This window comes from Bos indicus x Bos taurus, chromosome 12 (assembly GCF_003369695.1).
Source record: "Bos indicus x Bos taurus breed Angus x Brahman F1 hybrid chromosome 12, Bos_hybrid_MaternalHap_v2.0, whole genome shotgun sequence".
NCBI lineage: Eukaryota > Metazoa > Chordata > Mammalia > Artiodactyla > Bovidae > Bos > Bos indicus x Bos taurus.
Window position 1 is genome coordinate 11,009,120 of NC_040087.1, and position 26,655 is coordinate 11,035,774.

A 26,655-nucleotide genomic window follows, 5' to 3' on the forward strand; every position below is an offset into this window, starting at 1 on the left:
ATATTCTTCCAGATTCTTTTTTTCCTTCAAGGTTCCTTTTTATCTCTGATATAGGTTACGCCTCTGGACTTTCTCAAGTCAAAGACTCAACTCCAGTGCAGGTGCTGTCACTTTACAGCTGTGTTTCTGGGCAAACATACCCTTCATTCCTCCAGAGATGCCTCTCTACAAAGACGCTCTTTAGTCAGAAAAGGAAAATCAGTTGCCGTACTGTACACAGTGTGTTGTGAGGATCAAAAGAGAAAATGCACACTGCCTACAGAACCTGTAAAGCTAAGAGACAATAAACAGCACTTTATATAGTTAGATGGGCTTCCCTGGCAGCTCAGACAGTAAAGAATCTGCCTGCAATGCGGGAGACCCGGGTTCCATCCCTGAGTCGACAAGATCCCCTGGAGGAGGAAATGGCTTACCACTCGAGTACTCTTGCCTGGAAAATCCCATGGGCAGAGGAGCCTGGCGGGCTACAGTCCATGGGGTCACAAAGAGTTGGACATGACTGAGCGATGAACACTTTCATATGGTTCGACAAACACCCATCTTGAAATTAGCATACTGGTCATGTGTGCATGCATATGTTTTGCCAGGTTAAAAACGAATTAGGGAACTTCTCTCTTTGACTTGAAACTGTTTAAATGATTCACTAAAGTTTAAGATAACTCATGCACCAAAAACTCTTCGGGGCTACCAGTTTTATGCATATGGAGATTGTTCCCTGGCAATTTCTTCAGGTTGTTGTTACTAGTACATTTTCATTTTAAACAAATTACCAAATATTGATCACTATTGCACATTGTAAAAATTTAAAAATATTTCAATGCACTAGCTCAAGCTGTGTATAAAATTCCTACACAGTTCTGTACCTTTTTTTAAACCTTTAAAATCGTATTTAGCTTATTTTTAAAATATATAAATTCTAAAAATATATCAAGAGTATCTGATAAGGACTTTTTATAACTTTCAGTTCTTCCAACATTCCCAAAATGCATCCCTGACAACAATATCGCTGGGCATAGGGGCAAGAGGGTAGGGACAGGGTGCTAGGGGCAGGAGTGGGGACAGAGGGGGCAGTTTGAGATAGTCACTGATGAGGGGCGACCCCTCAGTGTGAGTCAAATTACAACTGGAACTCAGTCATATAACTGTTTGTCCACCACAGGCATCATTCCTCACATTTAAATTATTCTTCCATTTTTTCCCCTAAAGCCGTTCTTTCCTCTGTCTCTAGTTCCCATATAAGCCCTTGTCCTAAACACTCATTTATTTTGCTTTCTTTTCTCCTCTCTTTTGTTCCACCGATACAACATAAGAGATAAGCCTCATTAAACTATCTTCTAGAGAAGAAGAATGGAAATATGATCAAAGATAAGAATTTACCAAGTTTAAATTTTAGGGCTCTAAAAACCTAAGTGGTTTAATCACTGGTTGCCCAAAAGCATTCTTGGTTTCTTTTCCAAGATGATGATGATTCTTCATACATTTCCTTTTTCCATATGGGCACCCTGGCTTTTAAAGCATCAATGGCATAGCTCACAGCTTCAAGGGATGCAGCCCTGTGGGCTGCTGCTGCTGCTGCTGCTGCTAAGTCGCTTCAGTCATGTCCGACTCTGTGTGACCCCATGGACGGCAGCCCACCAGGCTCCCCCGTCCTTGGGATTCTCCAGGCAGGAACACTGGAGTGGGTTGCCATTTCCTCCTCCAATGCATGAAAGTGAAAAGTCAAAGTGAAGTCGCTCAGTCGTGTCTGACTCTTAGCGACCCCATGGACTGCAGCCTACCAGGCTCCTCCGTCCATGGGATTTTCCAGGCAAGAGTACTGGAGTGGGGTGCCACTGCCTTCTCCCCTGTGGGCTGAGGGCACAGCAATGGTAACGTTTGCTTCTGTCACTGGAACCAAGCCAAGTCGATGAAACACTGCTGTGTGTTTGGCCATTTCTGTCTAATGTCACGACAAATTTTTCTTATCTCATTTTCTGCCATTGGTAGATATGCTTCATACTCTAAGCTAATGACTTTTTTCCCTTCAAAATTATTTCTTGTAGTCCCAACAAATAGGGATATTGCGCCACAGAGTGGAGAAATCACCAGCTGTGAGACTTCATCTACTGAAAGCTTCTCAGGTATGAATTTTATTATATCTTTAGATTTCTCTTCAACTTCATTCATATCTTTTCCAGGTGGCTCAAAAGCACTACCCTGCACTAATGGGAGAGATAATGGCAATTTCGTCTCCTGATTGAAGCCGGAGGAGCTGATCTCCAAGCTCGACATATTCTTGACGAACAGCAAATATCACCTGATTTGTGACATCAGCCAATCCTGGATGGCGTGTTTCTATCTCATTCCACAGCTGCAATGCTTTTATTTCTTGTGGCACAGAAATGGTCTCTGAGTGAATTCCTGCTATTTCAGCACTTTTTGCAAAATACAACACTTCCACCTGGCCCCGGGGGACCATCCCGCCAGGGAAGTCTCCCCCGGTATCCCAGCTGTGGAAGCCTGTATCATCTCTTAATAGAAATATAAACCAACAAATCAAGTTCTGTCAAAAAATTAATAAGGAAATAAATAAGTGGATAATAAGGCAAACTATCCACATTCTAAAAGGATGCTATTAAATCAGAATAGGAATCCAGATAACCTTAGTAAATAAGCCAGGTTATTTTGAACACAACTCTGGGTACCTCTGTAACCCTGCTCTGGAAATCTATATGGTTCTGCTGCTGCTGCTGATGCTAAGTCGCTCCAGTCGTGTCCGACTCTGTGCGACCCCATAGACGGCAGCCCACCAGGCTCTGCCGTCCCTGGGATTCTCCAGGCAAGAACACTGGAGTGGGTTGCCATTTCCTCCTCCAATGCATGAAAGTGAAAAGTGAAAGTGAAGTCATTCAGTCGTGTCCGACTCTTAGCGGCCCCATGGACTGTAGCCCACCAGGCTCCTCCATCCATGGGACACTCTCCAGGCAAGAGTACTGGAGTGGGGTGCCATTGCCTCCTCCGAATATAGTTCTTCTGGTTATCCAATAATAAATTCAAGATGATAGTCTACTAGAGAAAATGCAAAAAGCACTATATCACAGGGTGATTTGTGAGAATCGAAGTGTATGTGGAGAAGACTTTGTAAGCTATATAGACCCCTACCAAAAGTTAGGCAGTGTTATTTTTACACTTTACAATACAACAGGTAATGTTTTCCTGGCACAGAGATTAATATCCAAAGCAACATCAGGGCCCAAAATTTTAATACATGCTTCTTTTAAAGATTTTTTTTTTTTAATGTGGGCCATTTTTAAAGTCTTTTATTGAACCTGTTACAATATTGCTTCTGTTTTATGTTTTGGCCACAAGGTATGTGGGATCTAGTGCTTCCCAGGTGGCACTAGTGGTAAGGAACCCACCTGCCAATGCAGGAGATGCAAGAGACGTGGGTGCGATCCCTGGGTTGGGAAGATCCTCTGGAGGAGGGCAAGGCAACCCACTCCAGTATTCTTGCCTGGAGAATCCTATGAGCAGAGGAGCCTGACGAGCTACAGTCAGTAGAGTGAGACATGACTAAAGCAACTTAGCACGCACACGACTCCCCAACCAGGGATCGAACCTGTACCCGCTGCATTGGAAGGTCAAGTCTGAACTACTGGACTACCCGGGAAGTCCCAGTACATGCTTCAATCAGTCCCCTCACTTCTCCAATGTCCTAGTTTCTTTATAATTATGTACCTTCTATATCATGATGTAGATAAATATTACATTATAGCCAGTGGCTTTGTACAAGGGAAAAATGATTCAAATTCCTGGTAATAATTACCATAGTCAAAGTCCTTCCTTAGTCTGATTAAAAAGAAACTCATTATGATGCTGTGTAAAAAGTATCCTCCAGTTTCTATCTTTGAGAGCTCGTCACTAAATGATAAACTAGAATAAAAAATAAAATGATATTCTTAATATGAAGGTGGTAAGGGTGGTGATGATGATGATGAAAACAGTTACTATGTTAAGTACTTCATATGGCTCATGCCAGTTACCCCCACAACACTGTGCTGCTGTCCTGCTGACACTTGTCAGCCAGAGGCAGAGCTGAAATCTGAACCCAGGCAATCTGACTCCAGAGTCCACAAGCTTAATCACTGGTAGACTACAAGTACAGGATCCTACAGATAAATCACAGTCATAATGAAAGTTTCATCACAGCTAAAGTATGGGTTGTAAATACACACACACATACACACACACACACATATTTCCTAATGTACACTGCGTTAGAGCTCCAGCTGAAAAAATTAGTTATTTCTGTTGGCTCTAGTAGACATGAGTGTTTCTAAAGAAGCCTTTTCTCTTGCACAGCACCATGAAAACTAGAAAGGTCTAAGTAAAATGTTCTTTTCTCCAGACTTCCCCAAGATAATGTTTTAAATTTCACTGTAAACCCCTGTGAAGCTGACTTAGCTAGGTCTAATCTCATTTTTTTAGGTCTTTCATGACAATTGGCCTTATTTAGTCTTTGCCCAGAGTTTTCTCTTCAGCCAGGATAAATTACAATTTGGCCATGAATCTTGAAAAAAGTAAAATAATAATTGAAAACAACCTTAGGTTTTGTTTTTTTTTTTAACTAGAGTGCCCTCTTAAAAAGTTTAATATACTGGCGGGGGGTATGTTATCTGTGTATGTGTGTGTATCATCTGTGTGTGTGTGTGTAGCTAGCTAAGTATGAACAGAGTCAATTTTACAAAATTGGGTTTAACCAAAAAAAGGTAAATTTTGGGAGGTGTAGAAGGCAGTGACACCCTACTCCAGTACTTTTGCCTGGAAAATCCCATGGACGGAGGAGCCTGGTGGGCTGCAGTCCATGGAGTCAAGAAGAGTCAGACACGACTGAGCGACTTCACTTTCACTTTTCACTTTCACGCATTGGAGAAGGAAATGGCAACCCACTCCAGTGTTCTTGCCTGGAGAATCCCAAGGACGGGGGAGCCTGGTGGACTGCCGTCTATGGGGTCGCACAGAGTCGGACATGACTGAAGCGACTGAGCAGCAGCAGTAAGTTTTAACCAGGTTTAAATATTTACTTGCAAACTAACTAGGCAACATCACAACAGTCACTACTGGACTGATAAATGTTCAAAATATGCAGATTCCATATAACTCAAAGAATTTAAGTATAATCATATTTAAAGAGGTAATTTCTACTTCTAAAAGATGAAGCTTGACAAGACTCTTACATCCGCATAATTCATAAAATAAAATGAAGCACAACATTTGCAAACATAGTAGTTTGGCTACAACGAAACTAAGAATGAAATGTGACACTAGCTGATCACAGACAATGACAGAAATTAGTCACTGAACAATTCCAGATCACACTATGTCAAAAGAAACTTAACATGTTACAATGTCAAAGGACAGTGCTCCCCTACAGAATGAATCTACCAGATTTTTAAAATCCTGAATGACAAATTTATTGGCTTATCCTAGAAACACATCAGTCATATTCAAGTATCAAAGAAAAAATCAGAAAACATTTTTTATAAAAACAGAGTGCATGAATTTGTCTGGTATTCAAGTCATAGAAACTGCCTTCGCTTCCTCCCTCATCCAAGACAACTGAGTGACAGAGAGCTCAGAGTGCAACACGACAAACTTCAAGGCTTCTCTGTTATTTACCTCAGGCCATTAACACGGCAACCACCACATTCACTGACTGTGTCCTTTGTGCCAGGCTCTGACTAAATGTTTTACGTAAACATTTAAAGCTCATAATCTTGGGACATAGCTTTCACTTTTGGAAGAGGAAATCAGAGTTCAGTGCAATTTAAAATCTCGTCTCAAGTCACACAGTAAGTGGCGGAGCCCCGTTTCCAAGTTGATACTCTTGATGTCACATCACAAAGACTCTTCATTGACAAGAGGTGGGAACAGATTATATAGATAGATCGCTGGTCATCACAATTCTTCTTTCCAAGAAAATAATGGCATAATATTAAGAATTCTGGTTACTGTGTTCAAAAAAATTCTGCCTGTATTCTACTTATTTAATATCAGGCATATTAGATTTATGAACATTATTAGGGGCATCGCTTTGCTAAATTCACATTTTAACAAACCTTTAACAATCAGTTTTCTTTTTACTTCACTAAATCAAGGACATTATCTTCATCAATAATCTCCAAATAGTCTTGAAGATGACAATGGCTTTAAAAAAGGGAAAGGCCAGTAACACAGTAATACCATCTGCTTATATGTCTTATTCTATATGCATTATGTGTTAAGTGAAATAGAAAGGGGGCAAAAAATTTCAAGATTATATAGATAAACTGAGTTACATCAAAGAGGTACTATTTACTCAGCAAGGCAGCTCTGGGTGACAGAGTACTTACTTTCTGGGAGATCAGAGATTGCTAATTCTATTCTTTCTCTCTCTCTCTGTCATACACACACACACACACACACACAAATCTGATGCAAACACAAACAGAACACAGAACACAAACCTCACTGAAAAAACAGCATTCTTCTGAAAGGTATATAAAGTGTATAACTGCAACATAGTATTAACAATACAATGGAGCATTATTCAGTAACAAAAAGAAGGCGGTACTGATCGATGCTACAACAGGGATGAACTCTACACTCTACTAAGTGAAAGCAGTCAGTCATAGGAGACCACACTCTGCATGCCACTTATAGAAATGTGCAGAAGAGTCAAATCCACAGAGACAAAAAGCAGATTAGTGGTTGCCAATGGAGGGGGGGGACATGGAGGGAAGAATACCGCATGAATGAGTACAGGCTTCTTTTGGAGGTAAAAAAAATGTACCAAAGTTGGTTATGGTGATGGATGCACAGCTCTGTTTACATACTAAAAGCCACTGAATTACACATTTTAAATAGGTAAATTATATGGCATATAAGTTATATCTCTATTAAACTGTTTTTTAGGGAATTGCCTGGTGGTCCAGGGAGTCCCTGGTGGTTAGGACTCTGCGTTTTCACTACCAAGGGCCTGGGTTCAATTCCTGGTCAGGAAACTAAGATCCCTCTGTCAGACTTTATTTTTTGGGCTCCAAAATCACTGCAGATGGTGACTGCAGCCATGAAATTAAAAGACGCTTACTCCTTGGAAGAAAAGTTATGACCAACCTAGATAGCACATTGAAAAGCAGAAACATTACTTTGCCAACAAAGGTCCACCTAGTCAAGGCTATGGTTTTTCCTGTGGTCGTGTATGGATGTGAGAGTTGGACTGTGAAGGAAGCTGAGCAATGAAGAATTGATGCTTTTGAACTGTGGTGTTGGAGAAGACTCTTGAGAGTCCTTTGGACTGCAAGGAGATCCAACCAGTCCATTCTGAAGGAGACCAGCCCTGGGATTTCTTTGGAGGGAATGATGCTGAAGCTGAAAGTCCAGTACTTTGGCCACCTGATGTGAAGAGTTGACTCATTGGAAAACACCCTGATGCTGGGAGGGATTGGGGGCAGGAGGAGAAGGGGACGACAGAGGATGAGATGGCTGGATGGCATCACCGACTCAATGGACGTGAGTTTGAGTGAACTCTGGGAGTTGGTGATGGACAGGCCTGGCGTGCTGCAATTCATGGGGTCGCAAAGAGTCCGACATGACTGAGCGACTGAACTGAACTGAACTAGGCAGGTGGTGCAGCCAAAAAAAAAAAAGGCAAAACTGAAGAAATCCCTGTTATCAAATAGAATGAATAACATTTTCCTTTTGCTAATATAAAAAATGCAAAATATAATTTTTCCACATTTAAAACTACCTTTTTTTTTTTTTTTTTTACCATTTATGTGTATCACGGGCTGACGTTATCCAAATACAGTTGTGTAAGGCACAAGCTGCCTTGCAACTCCCGGCTTTAGTATTTATAGGCAAGTTGCTCTCCTCTGAGCCTCACTTACCCTTCTGTAAAGGAAGAATCAGAATACGTATTTCAAAGATTGTTGTAAGGATTAAATAGGATAATCTATGCAAAGCACATAGGAGAGTATGCAGAGCAAAATGCTAGTGAACATCAGTTACTAAAATTCAAAACTGAATGCTTCTGGAGCCAAACTGGTCCATGTCCTACCCTATACAATGATCTCATCCATATTCATTTTAAGACGTTGTCACAGGGCCTCAGTGTGATGGTTGGAGGACATTTAGAGGAAACCTCTGCAAAAGAGAGTAATAAGTTCCTACTCCCCTCACTAACTCTTCTTTCTTACCAACTATCAGCTTTCTTGCTGCCAATAGTTGGTAGGGAGGTAAGACAGGCCAAACTCCAGGCCACGGGTAGGGCTGGCCCTTCACATAATCTGCCTTATTCAAAGTCAGACTTTTCCAAAAGATAATAAGGCTTGTCACTGGGGGCTCTATTGCATAACCCCTTTGATAAAGGCTTTGCAAAATGTACAGAACAAGCAATCAACATCGCTGGTGGCACAGTGGATGAGAGTCCGCCTGCCAGTGCAGGCAGGTTCAATCCTTGGTCGGGGAAGACTCCAAATGCTGTGGAGCAACTAAGCCCGTGTGCCTCAACTACTGAGCCTGTGCTCTAGAGCCCAGGAACTGCAACTCCTGAAGCCCATGCATCCAGAGCCTGAGCTCTGCAACAAGAGAAATGACCATAATGAGAAGCCCACACACTGCAACAAGAGGAGCCCCACTTGCCGCAACTTGAGAAAGCTCATGCAAAGCAATGAAGGCTCAGTGCCGCCAAAAAAGAAAAACTTTTTAAAAAGAAACAAGCGATCTCTGTATGTTAGTTTTACAGATGGTCAAACTTTTAATGTATCTGATAAATGTGAACTGCCAAGATTAAGAATGAGGATGACAGGAACAGACAGAGCAGTTGGTATACCTGGAACTCTAAGTAAATAACAGAGGATCTATCTATCCATGTACAGGTTAGTAACATGATTTCAACTTCCTGCCTCCACAACACTGGTGCTGAACAAGCTACACACGGAACACTGTCAACACATTCCTTCTACTCGAAGGTAAACTAACTTCCTGGCTTAACAGAATTTTACCATTGCAACTAAAAAATGGCAGGTTGACGTGATCTATACTTTTCTCAGTGAACAAAATATGACCTTATTCTCAAGACACAATCATGTCAAAAACTCCTTCTCTACAACTTGAATGAGTATCTCAAGAAATATGAAAACTTTCAATGGATACTTACTTATTGATAATTTCAATAACAAAAGTTATATGAGGTGGCTTTCACTAAACACATTTAACAGAATAGTTCCAAATACATTTTCAGAAAACAAAAAAAAACTCCATGAATATTTGCTTCTGGTCTCAGAATGGTGCTGACACGCCACACTGCCCATGCACTAAGTGAGAATGTGGACAAACAGGTCCCAGGGGGGAAAAAAATTGTAGTCAAGAGAGCTGTGGGGCAAGATATCACCTTTCATTCAAAGGCTTTCTGATGCAATAAGGGCCATAACAGAAACATACATAGATAGCCCACATCATTTTGCCAATAGGATTAAGAGAAGAAAAACCTTTAAGACCACTCAGCCAATCAATGTATTATCAGTTCAGTCACTCAGTCGTGTCCAACTCTTTGCAACCCCATGGACTGCAGCATGCCAGGCCTCCCTGTCCATCACCAACTCCAGGAGCTGGCTCAAACTCATGTCCATTAAGTCAGTGATGCCATCCAACCATCTCATCCTCTGTTGTCCCCTTCTCCTCCTGCCTTCAATCTTTCCCAGCATCAGGATCTTTTCCAATTGAGTCAGTTCTTCTCATCAGGTGGCCAAAGTACTGAAGCTCCAGCTTCAGTATCAGTCCTTCCAATGAATATTCAGGACTGATTTCCTTCAGAATGGACTGGATGGATCTCCCTGCAGTCCAAGGGACTCTCAAGAGTCTTCTCCAGCACCACAGCTCAAAAGCACCAATTCTTCAGTGCTCAGCTTTCATTATAGTCTAAATCGTCTAAATCTCACATCCATACATGACTACTAAAAAAACCATAGCTTGGACTAGATGGACCTTTGAAAGCAAAGGTCTGCTTTTTAATATGCTGTCCAAGTTGGCCATAACTTTTCTTTCAAGAAGGAAGTGTCCTTTGATTTCATGGCTGCAGTCACCATCTGCAGTGATTTTGGAGCCCCCAAAAATAAAGTATGTCACTGTTTCCATTGTTTCTCCATCTATTTGCCATGGAGTGATGGAACCGGATGCCACGATCTTAGTTTTTTGAATGTTGAGTTTTAAGCCAGCTTTTTCACACTCCTCTTTCACTTTCATCAAGAGGCTCCTTAATTCCTCTTCACTTTGTGCCATAAGGGTGGTGTCATCTGAACATCTGAGGTTATTGATAATTCTCCTGGCAACCTTGATTTCAGCTTGTGCTTCATATAAATTATTTTAAAGGCATGGAGACTACCAAGAGGGGAAGGCAGCCCTTTCTTCAAGTAGCACTTATCTGGGAAGTTAATGTATATATAAAAAATTTAACATGGCAAATGTATGACGATGACACTAAGTCATGCAGGAATAACAGAATAAACTTGTTAATCACTTAAGAGATTATTTTAGGTTAAGCTCCCAGAAAAAGTAGGTTTTGTCCTAAGATTCTGAAAGATGGTTAGAATTTAGAACAGGTAACAGGTATGGATGTGGAAGGACAAACAGTGGGGAAGCAGGAAGGCAATTGAGAAAATTATACAGTGGGTTGGCAAAATTAACACAGTACAAGAAAGAAAAGAGCCTGAAACAGTCGCACTATGAAAAGCTTCTAACCGAAAGTTAAGATTTTTAGATTGATTATACAGTCAAGAGAAATCTATCAAAAGTTTTGGTATATTCTACTCTTTTGAAACATTTCCTCTTCTTCATCTGTCAAATAAATGAGATCTTCCTTCAAGATCCAGCTCACCAAACGTAATTTCCACAGGGAAGCTTTCCCAAAGTTGCAGTGCAGTCCAAGGCTCCCTCATCTGTATCCACAGCATTTTGGGCTCACCTCTGCTGCACTGTGTATGAAAGTGTTAGTCACTCAGTCGTGCCCAACTCTGCGCGACCCCGTGGACTGTAGCCCACCAGGGTCCACTGTCTGTGGAATTTTCCAGGCAAGAATTGACTGGAGTGGGTTGCCATTTCCTCTTCCAGGGGATCTTCCTGACCCAGGGATCGAACCCATGTCTCCAGGCTGATTCTTTACCATCTGAGCCCCAGGGAAGTTACACTGAATAGTGATTCCGAAACACTGCATGAGAATTAATGGGAAGCTTGGTGAAAAGACAGCAAGCACTGTTTATCCTTTAGCCTCTGGGAATCAGCAGTCAGACCACACTAGTTTATACCCTAAGAATGAAAGCCATAAGGCCGTGTTCTTTCACAGATGGGATTTTATAAAAATATTTGTTTCATTTTCCCTAGCATGTCACCAACCTTCTCCCTGGTGGAGCTAAATCTATTAAGCACAAATAACTATTATATGCTAAATTCTACTTTTAGAACCAACAACTAAAAAACCAAAGTGTAATTAATATATCAAAGTTATAAAAAGCATTAAACTACCAGCTGTTTTTCACACAATTAACTTCCAGAATATTTGAGCTTATAGTCAATTTTCCTTCTCCTTAGAAACTTATGTCCGCTACCTTCAGCTTTCTTTTTATTCTCATACATTCACCAGGAAAACATACCTGTTCAATAAGGTCAAACAAGGCACCTTCAAATAAAAGTATACTGTAATTCACTACTGATGGTGTGGCTATCCCACAGAAGTACCTTATCTCACTGAACAAACAGACCTAGCTTGGAACAGACGGCAAGAATACACTTCTAAATGGCTTGTCAGAAATACTGTATATTAATGTATATATATGGAATTTAGAAATACAGTAACAACGATCCTACATGCAGGGTAGCAAAGGAGACACAGATGTGAAGAACAGACTTTTGGACTCAGTGGGAGAAGGTGAGGGTGGGATGACTTGAGAGAAAAGCACTGAAACATGTATATTACCATATGTGAAACAGATGGCTGCTGCCAAGTTCAACGCATGAAGCAGGGCACCCAAAACTAGTACTCCAGGGAAACCCAAAGGGATAAGGTGGGGAGGGAAGGAGGAGGTGGGTTCAAGAAGGGGCGGGGGGAGAACACCTGTGGCTGATTCATGCTGACGCATACATGAAAAAAAACCCATCACAGTATTGTAATTATCCAATTAAATACATTAATTAAAAAATAAATATATGGCTTGTCAGGATCCACAATATTGGTATTTCCTTTCCAATACCCCCTTCTTCATCCTTGCCCAAAGGAATCCTTCCATGCAATTCTGAAAAGAGTAGGAATTGATATAAGGGGAAATGATCAAGGTGGTCGCAACCACACATTAATGGTGTCAGTTTCTTTAGACAAATACACTAATAACCACAAACCATAACTAAAAGCAGGAAATATATTCTCATCTGGTGCCTTCAAAACAGTGATTTTATAAAGATCAACAAATTAAGCCAATATAGGATCAAAAAATAGAGCAAATTATTTTAAAGACACAAATATTTTTTAACTTTGAAAAGTCAAAATCCCAATAGAACTATATAACTTAACAAGTCAGTCCTAAAATTCATTCAAAACTCTACCCCAATTTTTGGAAGGGGAGGAAGAATATCTGAAAAGATATCAAACCTATGAAGTGATACTAATAAAAAGCAACGTGATATTGGCACAATACAAAACAGGTAAATGTAATAAAATACACTAGACAAGTTCAAAACTAGTCTATACATATGGTAATTTAGTATATAACAAGAGCAGCAGTCTTAGTGTAGAAATCATAAAACTCAGTAAATGGTGAAGAGCCAATATCCCCATTTGTAGGTGAGGAGACTTGTCACATTCCTATACCTTGCATCCTATAAAAGCAGTTTTCATATGGACGAAGGCATTAAACCCATAAAACATAAAAAGACTAGTCAATAGTGTTAGGGGTAAGTAAAGCTTGCCTAAAGAAAAACCACCCCCCAAATTGGTAAATTTTATGATATAAATAGGCGTCTCTGGTGGCTCAAACTCTAAAGAATCTGCCCGCAGTGTGGGAGACCTAGGTTTGATCCCTGGGTTGGGAAGATCCCCTGCAGAAGGAAATGGCAACCCACTCCACTATTCTTGCCTGGAGAATTCCACAGACAGAGGAACCTGGTGGGCTACGGTCCATGGGACTGCAAAAAGTCTGACGTGACTGAGCAACTAACACATGATGGAAATATTTTAAATTTCCACAGGGCACAAGACACCATGCGGCTAAAAGACAGCCCAGATTTGGACGATATATGCACACTGTGTGTCACTAAAAGGGAGTTACCCGTTAACTGTGTAATGAGTTAGAAGACAGTGACACTGATGTAAATTCAGAACATATAAGGAACTCCTACCAGGCAAAAGGACATTAGCAATTCAAAGAAAATTCACGTGAACAATCAATAAAGTTAATGGAACATCGCATAACCTCACTGTTGCTGCTGCTGCTGCTGCTGCTAAGTCGCTTCAGTCATGTCCGACTCTGTGTGACCCCATAGACGGCAGCCCACTACTAGTAGTCAATGCAAATTAAATGGAAAAATGTAATTTTCACCCAAAAGACTGACCGAAAAGAAGAACAGATTTATTAGTGATATACTGTTATGGTATTCTTAGAGATGGGAATACCAGACCACCTGACCTGCCTCCTGAGAAATCTGTATGCAGGTCAGGAAGCAACAGTTAGAACTGGACATGGAACAATAGACTGGTTCCAAATAGGAAAAGGAGTACATCAAGGTGGTATATTGTCACCCTGCTTATTTAACTTACATGCAGAGTACATCATGAGAAACGCTGGGCTGGATGAAGCACAAGCTGGAATCAAGATTTCCTGGAGAAATATCAATAACCTCAGACATGCAGACAACACCACCCTTATGGCAGAAAGCAAAGAACTAAAGAGCCTCTTGATGAAAGTGAAAGAAGAGAGTGAAAAAGTTGACTTAAAGCTCAACATTCAGAAAATGAAGATCATGGCATCCAGTCCCATCATTTCATGGCAAACAGATGGAGAAACAGTGACAGACTTTATTTTGGGGGGATTCAAAATCACTGTAGACGGTGACTGCAGCCATGAAATTAAAAACACTCCTTAGAAGGAAAGTTATGACCAACCTAGACAGCATATTAAAAAGCAGAGACATTCCTTTGCTGACAAAGGTCTGTCTAGTCCAAGCTATGGTTTTTCCAATAGTCATGTATGGATGTGAGAGTTGGACCATAAAGAAAGCTGAGTACCAAAGAATTGATGCTTTTGAACTGTGGTGTTGGAGAAGACTCTTCAGAGTCCCTTGGACAGCAAGGAGATCCAACCAGTCCATTCTAAAGGAAATCAGTTCCGAATGTTCATTGGAAGGACTGATGTTGAAGCTGAAACTCCAATACTTTGGCCACCTCATGCGAAGAGCCGACTCATTTGAAAAGACCCTAATGCTGGGAAAGACTGAAGGCAGGAGGAGAAGGGGTCAACAGAGGATCAGATGGTTGGATGGCATCACCGACTCGATGGACATGAGTTTGAGCAAGCTCCTGGAGTTGGTGATGGACAGGGAGGCCTGGAATGCTGCTGTTTATGGGGTCACAAAGAGTCGGACATGACTGAGCAACTGAACTGAACTGTTATGGTAGCAGAAACTGATACAGCTTTCTCAAGAATGATTTGGTAGTACGTTTAGCTTATACTTTTAGTAAACTCAGTAATTCTACTTTTTAAAATCAACTACAGAAATAGTCATACAAGTGTATAAAGATATACTATACATACATGTGAACACACGTGTGTAATAATGAAATGATATGGCTCAGTTAGTATTACTATATGCTAGGCATGGTTCTAAGAACTTTATGTGTATCGACTCATTTAATTTTCATAATAACTCTACCTTTAGAATCAAGTCTGTTATTATCATCTCCCTCTTGCAGATAAGGAAACTAAGACACAGAGAAGTTAAGTAACTTGCCCAAAGTCACAGAGGTAATAAGCAATGGAGCAAGAATTCAAATCCAGGTGCTCTGACTTCAGTATCTGAGCTCTTAACCATTATAAGTTTACTACTGCTAAGTCACTTCAGTCGTGTCCGACTCTGTGTGACCCAATAGACGGCAGCCCACCAGGCTCCCCCGTCCCTGGGATTCTCCAGGCAAGAACACTGGAGTGGGTTGCCATTTCCTTCTCCAAGGCATGAAAGTGAAAAGTGAAAGGGAAGTCGCTCAGTCGTGTCCGACCCTCAGCGACCCCATGGACTGCAAGCCCACCAGGCTCCTCCATCCATGGGATTTTCCAGGCAAGAGTACTGGAGTGGGGTGCCATTGCCTTCTCCAATTATAAGTTTACTGCCTCCCAAACCAGGATATTCATATATAATATAATAGCAAAATACTGGGACTAGCTAATTGTCCATGATCAAATACTGGTAAGATAAATTATGATCCGTCCACTATGTAGAAAAACAAATGACGTAGTGCTGGCGTAGGTACACGCAAGTATTTGTAATACTTAAGTGAAAATAAGTCACAAAAAAGATATTGCATTCTTCCATTTGTATCTTAAAAATAACTTCTGTATATAGGTTGGTATGTATATATATTATTCTTTCCTTTAGACATTCGTTCAAAAAGTTACATATCACATAGTTAATGGCATCTTCTGAGAATAGGATTAGAGGGAGTAAGTGAAAAAGGATTTTCATGATTTACTTGGTATCTTTGTATTAGGCTACTTATTATACAATTGGCATGTTCTTACTTTTAAACCAAAAACAAATTGAAGCAAATGAAAAGCAAGGAAGTAGAGCAGTATCTACCTAATAGTTAAGATAAGATGCTAATAAGCCTGATACTACTTGACCTGCATGAGTCAAGTCAAGTTTCCTATGCTCCTGGCCACAGATGGAAAAACCCTAAACCTGGCCAGTTCATTATAATACCGTATGATCAGCATTCATCATGGTAACAGTATTCAGCATCATTAATGAAGTCAAACTGCTTGGGTTCAAGCTGCAGCTCCACTGTTTACTAACAGTATGACTTCAATTTAGTACACCTATTTTCTCAATTTCCTCATTGTAAAATAGGGATGAGAATGTTTGCCCACGTTTCACATTTGTAAAGTCCTTAGAGTAACTTCTGCAAAAACTAATAAATATTCATTTTGTTAGACAAAAAATAAATGATGTTGTTGTCATTCAGTCGCTAAGACGTGTGCAACCCTTGGCGACCCCATGGACTGCAGCACTCCAGGCTTCCCTGTCCTTCACTATCTCCCGGAGTTTGCTCAAATTCATGTCCACTGAGTTGGTGATGCTATCCAACCATCTCATCCTCTGCCGCCCTCTTCTCCTTTTGCCTTCAATCTTTCCCAGCATCAGTGTCCTTCCAGTGACTTTTAAACGAATAAATAACTTAAGAAAAATCATATACGTTTGAAGGTATGTGTACATCTCCCTACCCAAAGACATTAATAACCTCTCCAAGTTAAACTAAGTACACATCTCATCACAGTAAGGGTGGTACTACCTTGTTTCCTAAGGCTATACAGACACATGTATGAATACCTCACCGTAACATACAACATGTTTCTCGTGGCCAAAGAGCATCAAAGCCAGCGCAGTGGCAGTGTGCTAGCCAGAGGCTCTGAGCTCTGTCCTATGGCCACACCCCAAGAGCAAACCTCACCACATCGAGCCTCCGCTCTTTCATCTTCCAGGCCTGCACAGTAAACACGCTGCTTTCAAATCTTAACAGAGACATTCTATTTTAAGACAAATTCAAAACACTTTTTCCTCCTAACATGTCTTTTCTATTGTTCCTAGATAAAACTATTTTTCACTGGGATGCAATCCCTTTCCTCACACTCTTTCTTTCCCTAGCAAAAGTTTATCTTGATTTTAAGGCACCTTAATCCAAATTCTCACCCTTTGTAGGCTTACTTATAAATTTTTCTTCTGTCTCTTCATTCGACAGTACAATAGCAAGAACTAAGAAATTACAATGCCCTGCCAAAAGTAAGAATCGCCTAGAATAAAATCATGATAGGTTACCATTGGCCTATTAAAGTCAGGTATTTAGAATTGGGCCTATTTCAGTATTTATATCAACTTTATAGACATATTTTAAACCTAACAGCTCTCAAAATATTTCTCCCAGTATACTGAATCTCTCTTATACACGATTTCTCTCACATCACATCTTACATTTCCAAGTAACCTGTTCAAAATGAAGTAGATTATAAAGTCCCAAGAACCCCTGGGAGGGGAGGCAGCAGAATTAACTCAGTCCTTTTCTCATTATCTCTTGAATCTTTTTCATTCTAGAAACAGTAACTCGCACATCTTGTATAAATTCAACAAAAGAAAGCCAATTTAGAAATTCTCCCCTTCAATGCCCTCATTCAGCAGGTGATGAAATCAGGATCTAGAGAAGTTAAGTAACTTCCTCAGAGTCACATGCTTTGGACTGAAATGATGTCTGATGGTGAGACTCTAACATCTTTCCATCCAAGGCACAGTCCAGTATTAGAAATTGTAACTAACCACATAACATTAAAACTGTGTAATTGCAAGCAAGTATTACAATCACCAGTCCTAAGAAAAATATACATGTCTTTTCAGTATGTCATCTAGAACTTTTCAAAGTATTTTGAAATAATGACTTAAGATATTTACTGTTAAGTTCTCATTTTACAAAAAAACGAGCTAACCCCCAAAGTACTATATCCTTGCTACCACATCAAAGCTAAAGATAAGATTCTTTCTTAGTGCATTAACTAGTACTTAACACATAAAATCACATTACTTTCACATTTTAGATATCTGAGTGCTTGTATTAATAAAGTTTCTCTTGCTCTCTTTTAAAGGAAGTAATCTTGAGACAAATAGAAAAATCGTTATAATACTTTTATTAAAATCCAACTTTCTCTAAGTATCATTCATACCTGTTGTTCATCCTCCATGACGTTACTAGCAAATTCAAATACTAGGTCGTTCTGTTGGACCACAGCAGCCATAATGAAGCATTCCCCTTAGATCCACATGAGAAAAATTCCAAACAGGTTCAAGGACCAGGCAGCAGAGACCAGTGAACAATCTGCGAAAATAAGTCCAGCTAGACCTGTGAAGTTACTGTATGCCCAGGTTTTCTTTAAGGAAGGTACTTCAGATCTTCTTGCTTCACTGAGATTTTACTTAAACTGAGGCAATTTTTCTGAAATTTTTCTTCTCTGGAACTTCTTGACCTGAAAAACATAAAGCTTAAGTTAGTTATGAGAAAGCAAGCATATTATTTAGAATATAACAATCAATACAGATGGCAATGCCTCCAAAGTATTTTTTAATGTTTTTAAACAAAAGCAACATGACTAGTGAATTTTTTTAAAACTAGATATGTATTTTCTTTTAAGATTTCATTCCTGCTAAGAAAACGTCACCTCTCATTACTGAAAATGAAGCCATCTGTCCTCCAACTCCCTATTAAACTACAAAGTACTATTAATTAAAAACAAAAAAATCCCACCCAGCCATAACTAGGTTCTTGTAATTGCAATAAAGGATAGATAAACAACTTCTTTCTACTAACTTAGAAAACCACACACACAGGAATTGGTACTCCATGAGTAATTTCATAATACATATTTTTTGCCTAAATAGAAACATTCAGACAATATCCTCATTAGGTCTGATATAAGCATTCAGACAATATCCTTGGTAGGCTTTAAACTCGGTCTAATACATTTAAAGTTTAACAAGTACTGTTTTAAGAGCTTTTAAAAATAAGCAGAAATTAAAGCCTGCTCTTTCTGTTCTCTAGAAAGGCTTCTGGTAAGTAGAACGCTTTACCATGCTTAAGTCTGTCTTCAGTGGCTTCTTTTTAACGCACTGAAATGTGCCCTTATCTCCAGCACAGGCTTGTGAGCAACAGGAAGGAAACAGTACTTGACCACGTCATGGCAAATTAGAACATGCAAAGAACTGCACTTTACAATAGAAAAACAGAAGCGCAACTTAAGAGTGAAAACAATTTCACAGTGGAGGGAGAAAAGCTTTACAAAGTGCCTGCAAAGATGTCTGTCTATTTAATTCTTTGTTTTTTTAAGGTACTATTACTAACAAAACTCAAAGGAAAATTTAATTTAAAAGTTGATCACAATTTTGTTACACACTGCATCATATGGTTATAGCCACAAATATGACATAAAGAGACAAAGATATACAAATAATCACATTAGATAACATCTAGTTCTTTGAAACAGCATCTACAATTTTAATTTTAAAGAGGCAAGTTCAGGAATGAAGCTGATCTCACGAATCACTTTTCCTGAAAACCAGCCATTGTGTGCTAGCTAAATCACACACTCATTTTCCTAATTTCAGTAGTCAATTTCCTATATATTCCAGATTCTACGGGTTATCATGGATGACTATGATTTCCCTAACAGGAAATTAAAAATTAAAAAAAAAAATTAACGGTTAAGAATTCAATTCAATTCAAGTGATATTTCTACTCATTAACTTCTTACCCAGCGGTTTCCCATACTCACCTAGTCCACTTCTTTTAATAATGAGTTCAACTCTAACGTTGGGGAAATATTTTTAGCACTACTATTCAGGCATTTTTAAATTTTTTAATTGGAGTATAATTGCTTACAATGCTGTGTAAGTTTCTGCTGTTCAGCAACATGAGTCAGAGCTATGTACACATACATCCCCCTCCCTCTTGAGTCAGGCAGTTTTGGAGCAATGCACTAAGTCTAGAGGTGGGAAAAGCCCCTGACAGACAGATACATAGAACGCACACACTACGGTCCCCTTTGAAGTCTCATCCAATTCTTATGCACTAGGCTTGTCTTCCCACATAAACCACATTCATTCTTGCCTCCCTTCTCAACTTTTAGTATCCCCTACACCTGGAATTCCTCTCCCACTTCTCAGCAGCCATTTCTATGTTCTCCATCCTTCAAAATGCTCAACTCAAGGCCCATTTCTTTCACAGCCTCCCAACCTCTGTGATTTGACCTACACGGGCCTTCAAAAATACAACACTTGTTGCCCCTACCACAAAATTAGCACTAACTGTATACTGTCTCACGCTTGAAAATTATGTCCCCCTCATTCAACTGAATACATGTTTCAGTGTCTATTATTTGCAGAGCAATGTGCCAGGCACCATGATAATTAGAGCAAAACTTCTCTGGTAAGTAACCACTGTTTTTAACATTTCTTCTGTAACTACCAAACCTATGTGCCCATAATAAAAGATAGATATTGATGACAGATAACTATTTTCTGTCATCAATCTATCATATGTTTACAATCTATCATACATGTTTAAACTCTATGTATATTCTTTATAAACAATGACTATAATACTTTTGATAATGAGGAAACCAATATTCTAAACTTGATGAACCACAGTAAGAATAACCAGATAACCAGAATCAAGGGATGTTTCCTGATTTTAAAAGTTGTGTTTTTTTCTGTAAAACGTTGGATTCCAAAAGACTAGTCCAAAATCCATTTATTCGTAAATGCAAAAGGGACACTGTTCCAATGACCAATGTGAACACATCTAAGTGAAGTTTCACTTTCTTTTCCACTGCAGTCACAAACTTTTTCTTACCAGCACTTCCACAGTGCTATTATTTAAAAAAATTTTTTTAATTTCAAAAATATGGACAAGCAATCAACATATTTACAAATTATAGTACATACCAATACTCTTGCCTGGAAAATCCCATGGATGGAGGAGCCTGGTAGGCTGCAGTCCACGGGGTCACTGAGAGTTGGACACGACTGAGCGACTTCACTTTCACTTTTCACTTTCATGCATTGGAGAAGGAAATGGCAACCCACTCCAGTGTTCTTGCCTGGAGAATCCCAGGGACGGGGGAGCCTGGTGGGCTGCCGTCTATGGGGTCACACAGAGTCGGACACAACTGAAGCGACTTAGCAGCAGCAGCAGCAACCAACAGTAATCAACCAAAACTGAAATGATCGCCCATGATCACTAAGACTTTGTTAGGGTAGAAAGAGACACCATTATTCTGGTGAGTAGCTTTTGTTCATTTCTACACTTTCATTCACATACTGAGAATGTGTAAGTAAAGGAAAGCTCCTGCATTCTTTTATTGGCTTTATTAGGCCTCTGACCCTCTGTCTTCTTTCACTCTATCCCACCGCTCTTTCTTTTCTCTGAGTATGTATACAGCCTACGGCACCAAGGTTGTTCTTTCGGAGTTTTTCTAATTCCTGATCCAGAGGTACTACCCATACATATTGCTGTGCTGTGCTCAGTCATGTCCAACTCTTTGCGACTTTATGGACTGTACACCACCAAGCTCCTCTGTCCATGGGATTCTTCAGGCAAGAATACTGGAGTGGGCTGCCATTTCCTACTGTAGGGGATCTTCCCAACCCAGGGACTGAATCCACATCTCTTGTGTCTTCTGCACTGGCAGGCAGATTCTTTACTACCAGCACCACCTTGTAAGTCTACCCACCCATATTAGATGTACTTAAAGTAACAGTCTCAGTGTATTAACATTTTTTCAGTAAGAGATAAGACGAGACACCCAGATCGATGATTCAATTTTTCATGAGTGAACTAAGTCTCTGTGCCCAAGGTGTCACTATCTGAAAGCATAACAGAATTACAACTAGAAGCTTCATCTCCTCAATCAGGACTCTGTCCATGACTAAAGTACACAGTGTCTAAATCTACTCAAATCCTTCATACTGTAATAGCTTAGAACACAGTTTCTTTCTTTTTTTAAGTTTTTTTTTTTCTTCTTAGTCATTTATTTAGGCTGCTCTGTGCAGCTTGTGGGATCTTAGCTTCGAGATCAGGGATGGAACCCATGTCCTCTGCAGTGGAAACTCTCAGTCCTAACCACTAAACCACCAGGGAATTCCCTAGGACACAGGTTTCTAAGTAAACACATGTATCAAATTAGAAAAAACAAATCTCCATCTTTTGTTTAGCTCCTGATGCCTAAATCTACTCACTAGATTATCTACTGGATAAGTCCATGTCAGAGTCAATGTGTCTAAAACATTCAAAACTAAGCTTATCATTTTTGTTCCTCAAATTTGCTCTAGAATGGAAAAAACATGGGTTCTTAGAATAAAGTAGGGGCCTTTTATCTACTTCACAAAATTATAAGGTCTTCAGTAAATTTTAAACATGGTTGAATTTACTAACCATTAGTTATATGTATCGGAGAAGGCAATGGCACCCCACTCCAGTACTCTTGCTTGGAAAATCCCATGGATGGAGGAGCCTGGTGGGCTGCAGTCCACGGGGTTGCTAAGAGTCAGACACGACTGAGCGACTTCGACTTCCCTTTCACTTTTCACTTTCATGCACTGGAGAAGGAAATGGCAACCCACTCCAGTGTTCTTGCCTGGAGAATCCAAGGCATGGGGGAGCCTGGTGGGCTGCCATCTATGGGGTCGCACAGAGTCAGACACGACTGAAGCGACTTAGCAGTAGCAGCAGCAGTTATATGTATTACATTCAGAAACACTGCAGTATTAATCGTTACCAAGCATATTCCATAACTTTCAAAGCATCAGTCTTTATAAAATAATAAGTAAAAAATGAAAACAATGCATTCAGCACAAAGACAAAAACAGTTAACTTATCTGCACAGTTTTGAGAGGTCATATAGATAGGAATCCACCAAATAATGAAAATTCCCCGAGCTGGCTCTCATCTCTTTCAAGTTGGGAAGGACCATATTCTTACTCTTCAAGGAGTCATGCCAGAGAAATACCTCATGAGTGAGGTTCCTCAGCTCTTATCATCAAACTAAGCTTCACATTTAAGGTGAAGCATTAGCTCAAGCGAAAGAGAAGAACACGGGCTCTGGCATCAGACCACTTGGGTTTGAACCCTCTGCACTGTGACTATGGACAAGTTACTTACTTAGCACCAGTCCCTTCTTCCTGCAAATCAGCTATAAGCCAGTTTGTTCATTCTGTAAAATGATTATAACACCACCAAAATCTAGATTTTCTATGAAGGTGAGATGTAAATGTATGTGCAGAAATGCCTGGCATACAAATTTTACTCAATAAAGATTAGCTTCACTATAATCTAAGTATAGTGCAAGAGATAATGTAACAGGTGCTTAAGTCTTATATCCATACTCCCTGGAGTATGGTTATCTTATATCATACTCCCATTAACAGTTATTTGCTAGACTCCAACAAACAACACCGTAGCCCCATATCAACAAAAGTATACTTCTATTTCAGTGTCTAAAAATTTGGCACCTATATGATAAATCCAGTTGCTTCAAGGTTGGGACCACACCCTGTCTGGCAAGATTCCCTTAAGACAGAGTTCCATTATGCTCCTAATCCAAACAAAACAAATTTACTGATTGTAAACACAAAACCCTCAGCCACAATACTGGCTACTATAACTAATTCAGTGGTTAATTTTTGGATAATTTATTATAAAAGATTTCAGGTATAATAAACATATGATAGTCAAAATCAGTTTTTAATACTTTTTCACATTTGCTTCCTTAATTGCTAATTGAATTCAAATTTAAGCTTCCTTCAAAAGGGCTTTAAACACAAGAGTCTATAAATCCATCAATTCATCAATCAAAAAAAAAAATTACTGCTACCCTTTGGAAGTTACTAGGCCACCAACTCATTACGCTTAACATGAACACTGATAAAGGGAACTAATTAAACAAAAAAGCAAAGTTTTTAGATTGAGACAGCTCTGGCCCAAAGAAGGTAAAATGCACCGGCTTAGAGCAATGGATGGTTGAACGACTACTTTTAATTTGAATGACTATCTCTAATAAAGCATTCAGACTGTGTGTGTGTGTGTTCATAAGGCTGGAAATATTTAAAGAAGTGAAATTACGTAGTAATTCCAGATGCCAGGTACTTGAATGGAAAGTATTTTTATATGAAGTGGTAACCTAATAAACTGCCCTTTTCAACATACAGACATACTCATCATAATAGTTTAGAAAAACCATGAAACTAGAAGAAATACAATGAAAATTTTTGAAAAGAATGAGAAAAGTGAGAGAAGAAAAGCTATTTAAGTTAGAAATGAGAAGCAAGCAGTAAGTCCATAAACTGTAGTGAATGGAATGATTCTTACATAACAGATCATAGTTAGGCCTTTTCAATTTTTTTGAGTATGGCAGAATGCGCTCTATTAGCTCTCAGCAGAAATGAAAATAAGAAATCAGTGTTATCAAGATAAATTCTATACAATCTTCCACAGACCTGTCTATTCTCAATCTAAAAAGTATGAAATCACACACTTGGAGGTGAAAAGAATGTATGGATTACCTAGGAAAATGTATTCACTGAACACTTCAGAGAATTTGGGCCCAGAGCAGTCTGACTTGTCCAAGGTCACACACAGTTGATGGCAAAGAAAGCAACAATTCTCTGCTTTTCTCCAATTCCCAGCCCAATTCTCTACTCAGGCCCCTCTATCTGCATTAATAGAACTTCATTAGTATTTTTCATTAGCAAAGTATCTGGACAAGTAAGAAATCCATTACACAAATATCCGTATCAGTTCAGTTCAGTCGCTCAGTCGTGTCCAACTCTTTGCGACCGCATGGACAGCAGCACACCAGGCCTCCCTGTCCATCACCAACTCCCAGAGTTTACCCAAACTCAAGTCCATTGAGTCGGTGATGCCATCTAACCATCTCATTCTCTGTCGTCCCCTTCTCCTGACCTCAATCTTTCCCAGCATCAGGGTCTTTTCCAATGAGTCAGGTCTTTGCATCAGGTAGCCAAAGTTTCAGCTTCAACATCAGTCCTTCCAATGAACTCTCAGGACCAATCTCCTTTAAGATGGACTGGTTGGATCTCTTTGCAGTCCAATGGACTCTCAAGAGTCTTCTCCAACACCACAGTTCAAAAGCATCAATTCTTCGGCACTCAGCTTTCTTTATAGTCCAACTCTCACATCCATACATGACCACTGGAAAAACCATAGCCTTGACTAGACAGACCTTTGTTGACAAAGTTAAGCCTCTGCTTTTTAATATGCTGTCTAGGTTGGTCATAACTTTCCTTCCAAGGAGCAAGCGCCTTTTAATTTCATGGCTGCAGTCACCATCTGCTGTATTCTGGAGCCCCAAAAAATAAAAGTTTCCACTGTTTCTCCATCTATTTCCCATGAAGTGATGGGACCAGATGCCATGATCTTAGTTTTCTGAATGTTGAACTTTAAGCCAACCTTTTCACTCTCCTCTTTCACTTTCATCAAGAGGCTCTTTAGTTCTTCTTCACTTTCTGTCTTAAGGGTGGTGTCATCTGCATATCTGTGGTTATTGATATTTCTCCCAGCAATCTTGACTCTAGCTTGTGCTTCTTCCAGCCCAGCATTTCTCATGATGTACTCTGCATATAAGTTAAATAAGCAGGGTGACAATATACAGCCTTGACATACTCCTTTTCCTATTTGGAACCAGTCTGTTGTTCCACGTCCAGTTCTAACTGTTGCTTCCTAACCTAAATACAGGTTTCTCAAAAGGCAGGTCAGGTGGTCTGGTATGCACATCTCTTTCAGAATTTTCCCCAGTTTATTGTGATCCATACAGTCAAAGGCTTTGGCATAGTCAATAAAGCAGAAATAGGTCTGTATAGTATCTGTAGAAAAATATCTGTATAGTATAGTACAGTTTCTATACTATTCTGTGCAACCTCTTTGATACCTGGAAAATAATTTTCAGTAATATTTTTACATTGAATAACTGATGCAGAGGAGTTTCTAGATCTATTATTGTTTTAAATCCTACAATTTTACTTTAGTTGTTCTTTCCCAAGTTCTATCATATCCTACTATCTTGCTTTACCTTCATTCAGCCTAAAGTGAAAAGGAAACACTATTAAGCGTTTTTATAAAGCTACCACAATTTAGTAGGTCATTAATATACTTTAAACTTTAATTGACATTTTTCTTGCTAGTTCTTTGAATACAATACTGCTATCACAACTAAAATACCGTAGGTGAGAAAAAATTACTAAAACTTACCAAAATGTAGTTACAGTTAAGTAACCAAACTTAACACTTCCCCAAGCAAGTCTCTAAGTTCCTACTGAATGAGGAAACAAACAAAGAAACAAAAGACACCAATTGTGAAATAAATCTCATTGCACAGTCCTCTCTAAACCAAGGACCCAGATTCAATCCCTGGATCAGGAAAATGCCCTGGAGAAGAGAATGGTTACCACTCCAGTATTCTTGCCTGGAGAATTCCATGGACAGAGGAGCCTGGTGGGCTACAGAGTCCATGCAGGCACAGAGTCGGACGCGACTGAGCGGCATAAACAAGACAGTGGAGGAAAAACACAGTGACCGTCACGAGAGGAGCAGACCATCCCCTGCCACACTCACGGGTCTCTAATTCAAAGAGAAAACGTTCCTACACTCCAACCTTTAAATTTAATTACTTCAAATATTTTAAATATTCAAGAATTTAAGAAAACAGAGAAAAAGGTAAAAGGCCTACAGTCCACGAGGTCGCAGAGTCGGAGATGATTTAGCGACTAAACAATAATCTTTTAGGTAGCTCCCCAGCTTTAGGCATCTTTCATTGAAAGTGAGGGGAG

At 39.6% G+C, this 26,655-nt stretch overlaps 2 protein-coding genes across 5 annotated transcripts in view; both read right to left on the reverse strand.

Moving 5' to 3' along the window:
- Nucleotides 1–26,655, reverse strand: part of ELF1 (E74 like ETS transcription factor 1) — an 86,144-nt gene that overhangs the window by 41,863 nt on the left and 17,626 nt on the right. For 2 of the 4 annotated variants that reach the window (XM_027557117.1, XM_027557121.1), the window contains exon 2: nucleotides 17,985–18,284. In XM_027557117.1, coding sequence (XP_027412918.1) covers nucleotides 17,985–18,056 — 72 coding nt within the window. In that variant the 5' untranslated portion in view covers nucleotides 18,057–18,284. Of the gene's footprint in view, nucleotides 1–17,984; nucleotides 18,285–18,625; nucleotides 18,970–26,655 lie in introns of those variants that run through there. The other 2 variants (XM_027557118.1, XM_027557119.1) reach the window with 2 other exon arrangements.
- Nucleotides 2,021–2,736, reverse strand: LOC113902177 (molybdopterin synthase sulfur carrier subunit-like). Its single transcript, XM_027557122.1, has one exon. The coding sequence runs from the start codon at nucleotides 2,456–2,458 to the stop codon at nucleotides 2,192–2,194; it is 267 nt and encodes an 88-aa protein (XP_027412923.1). The 5' UTR covers nucleotides 2,459–2,736; the 3' UTR covers nucleotides 2,021–2,191.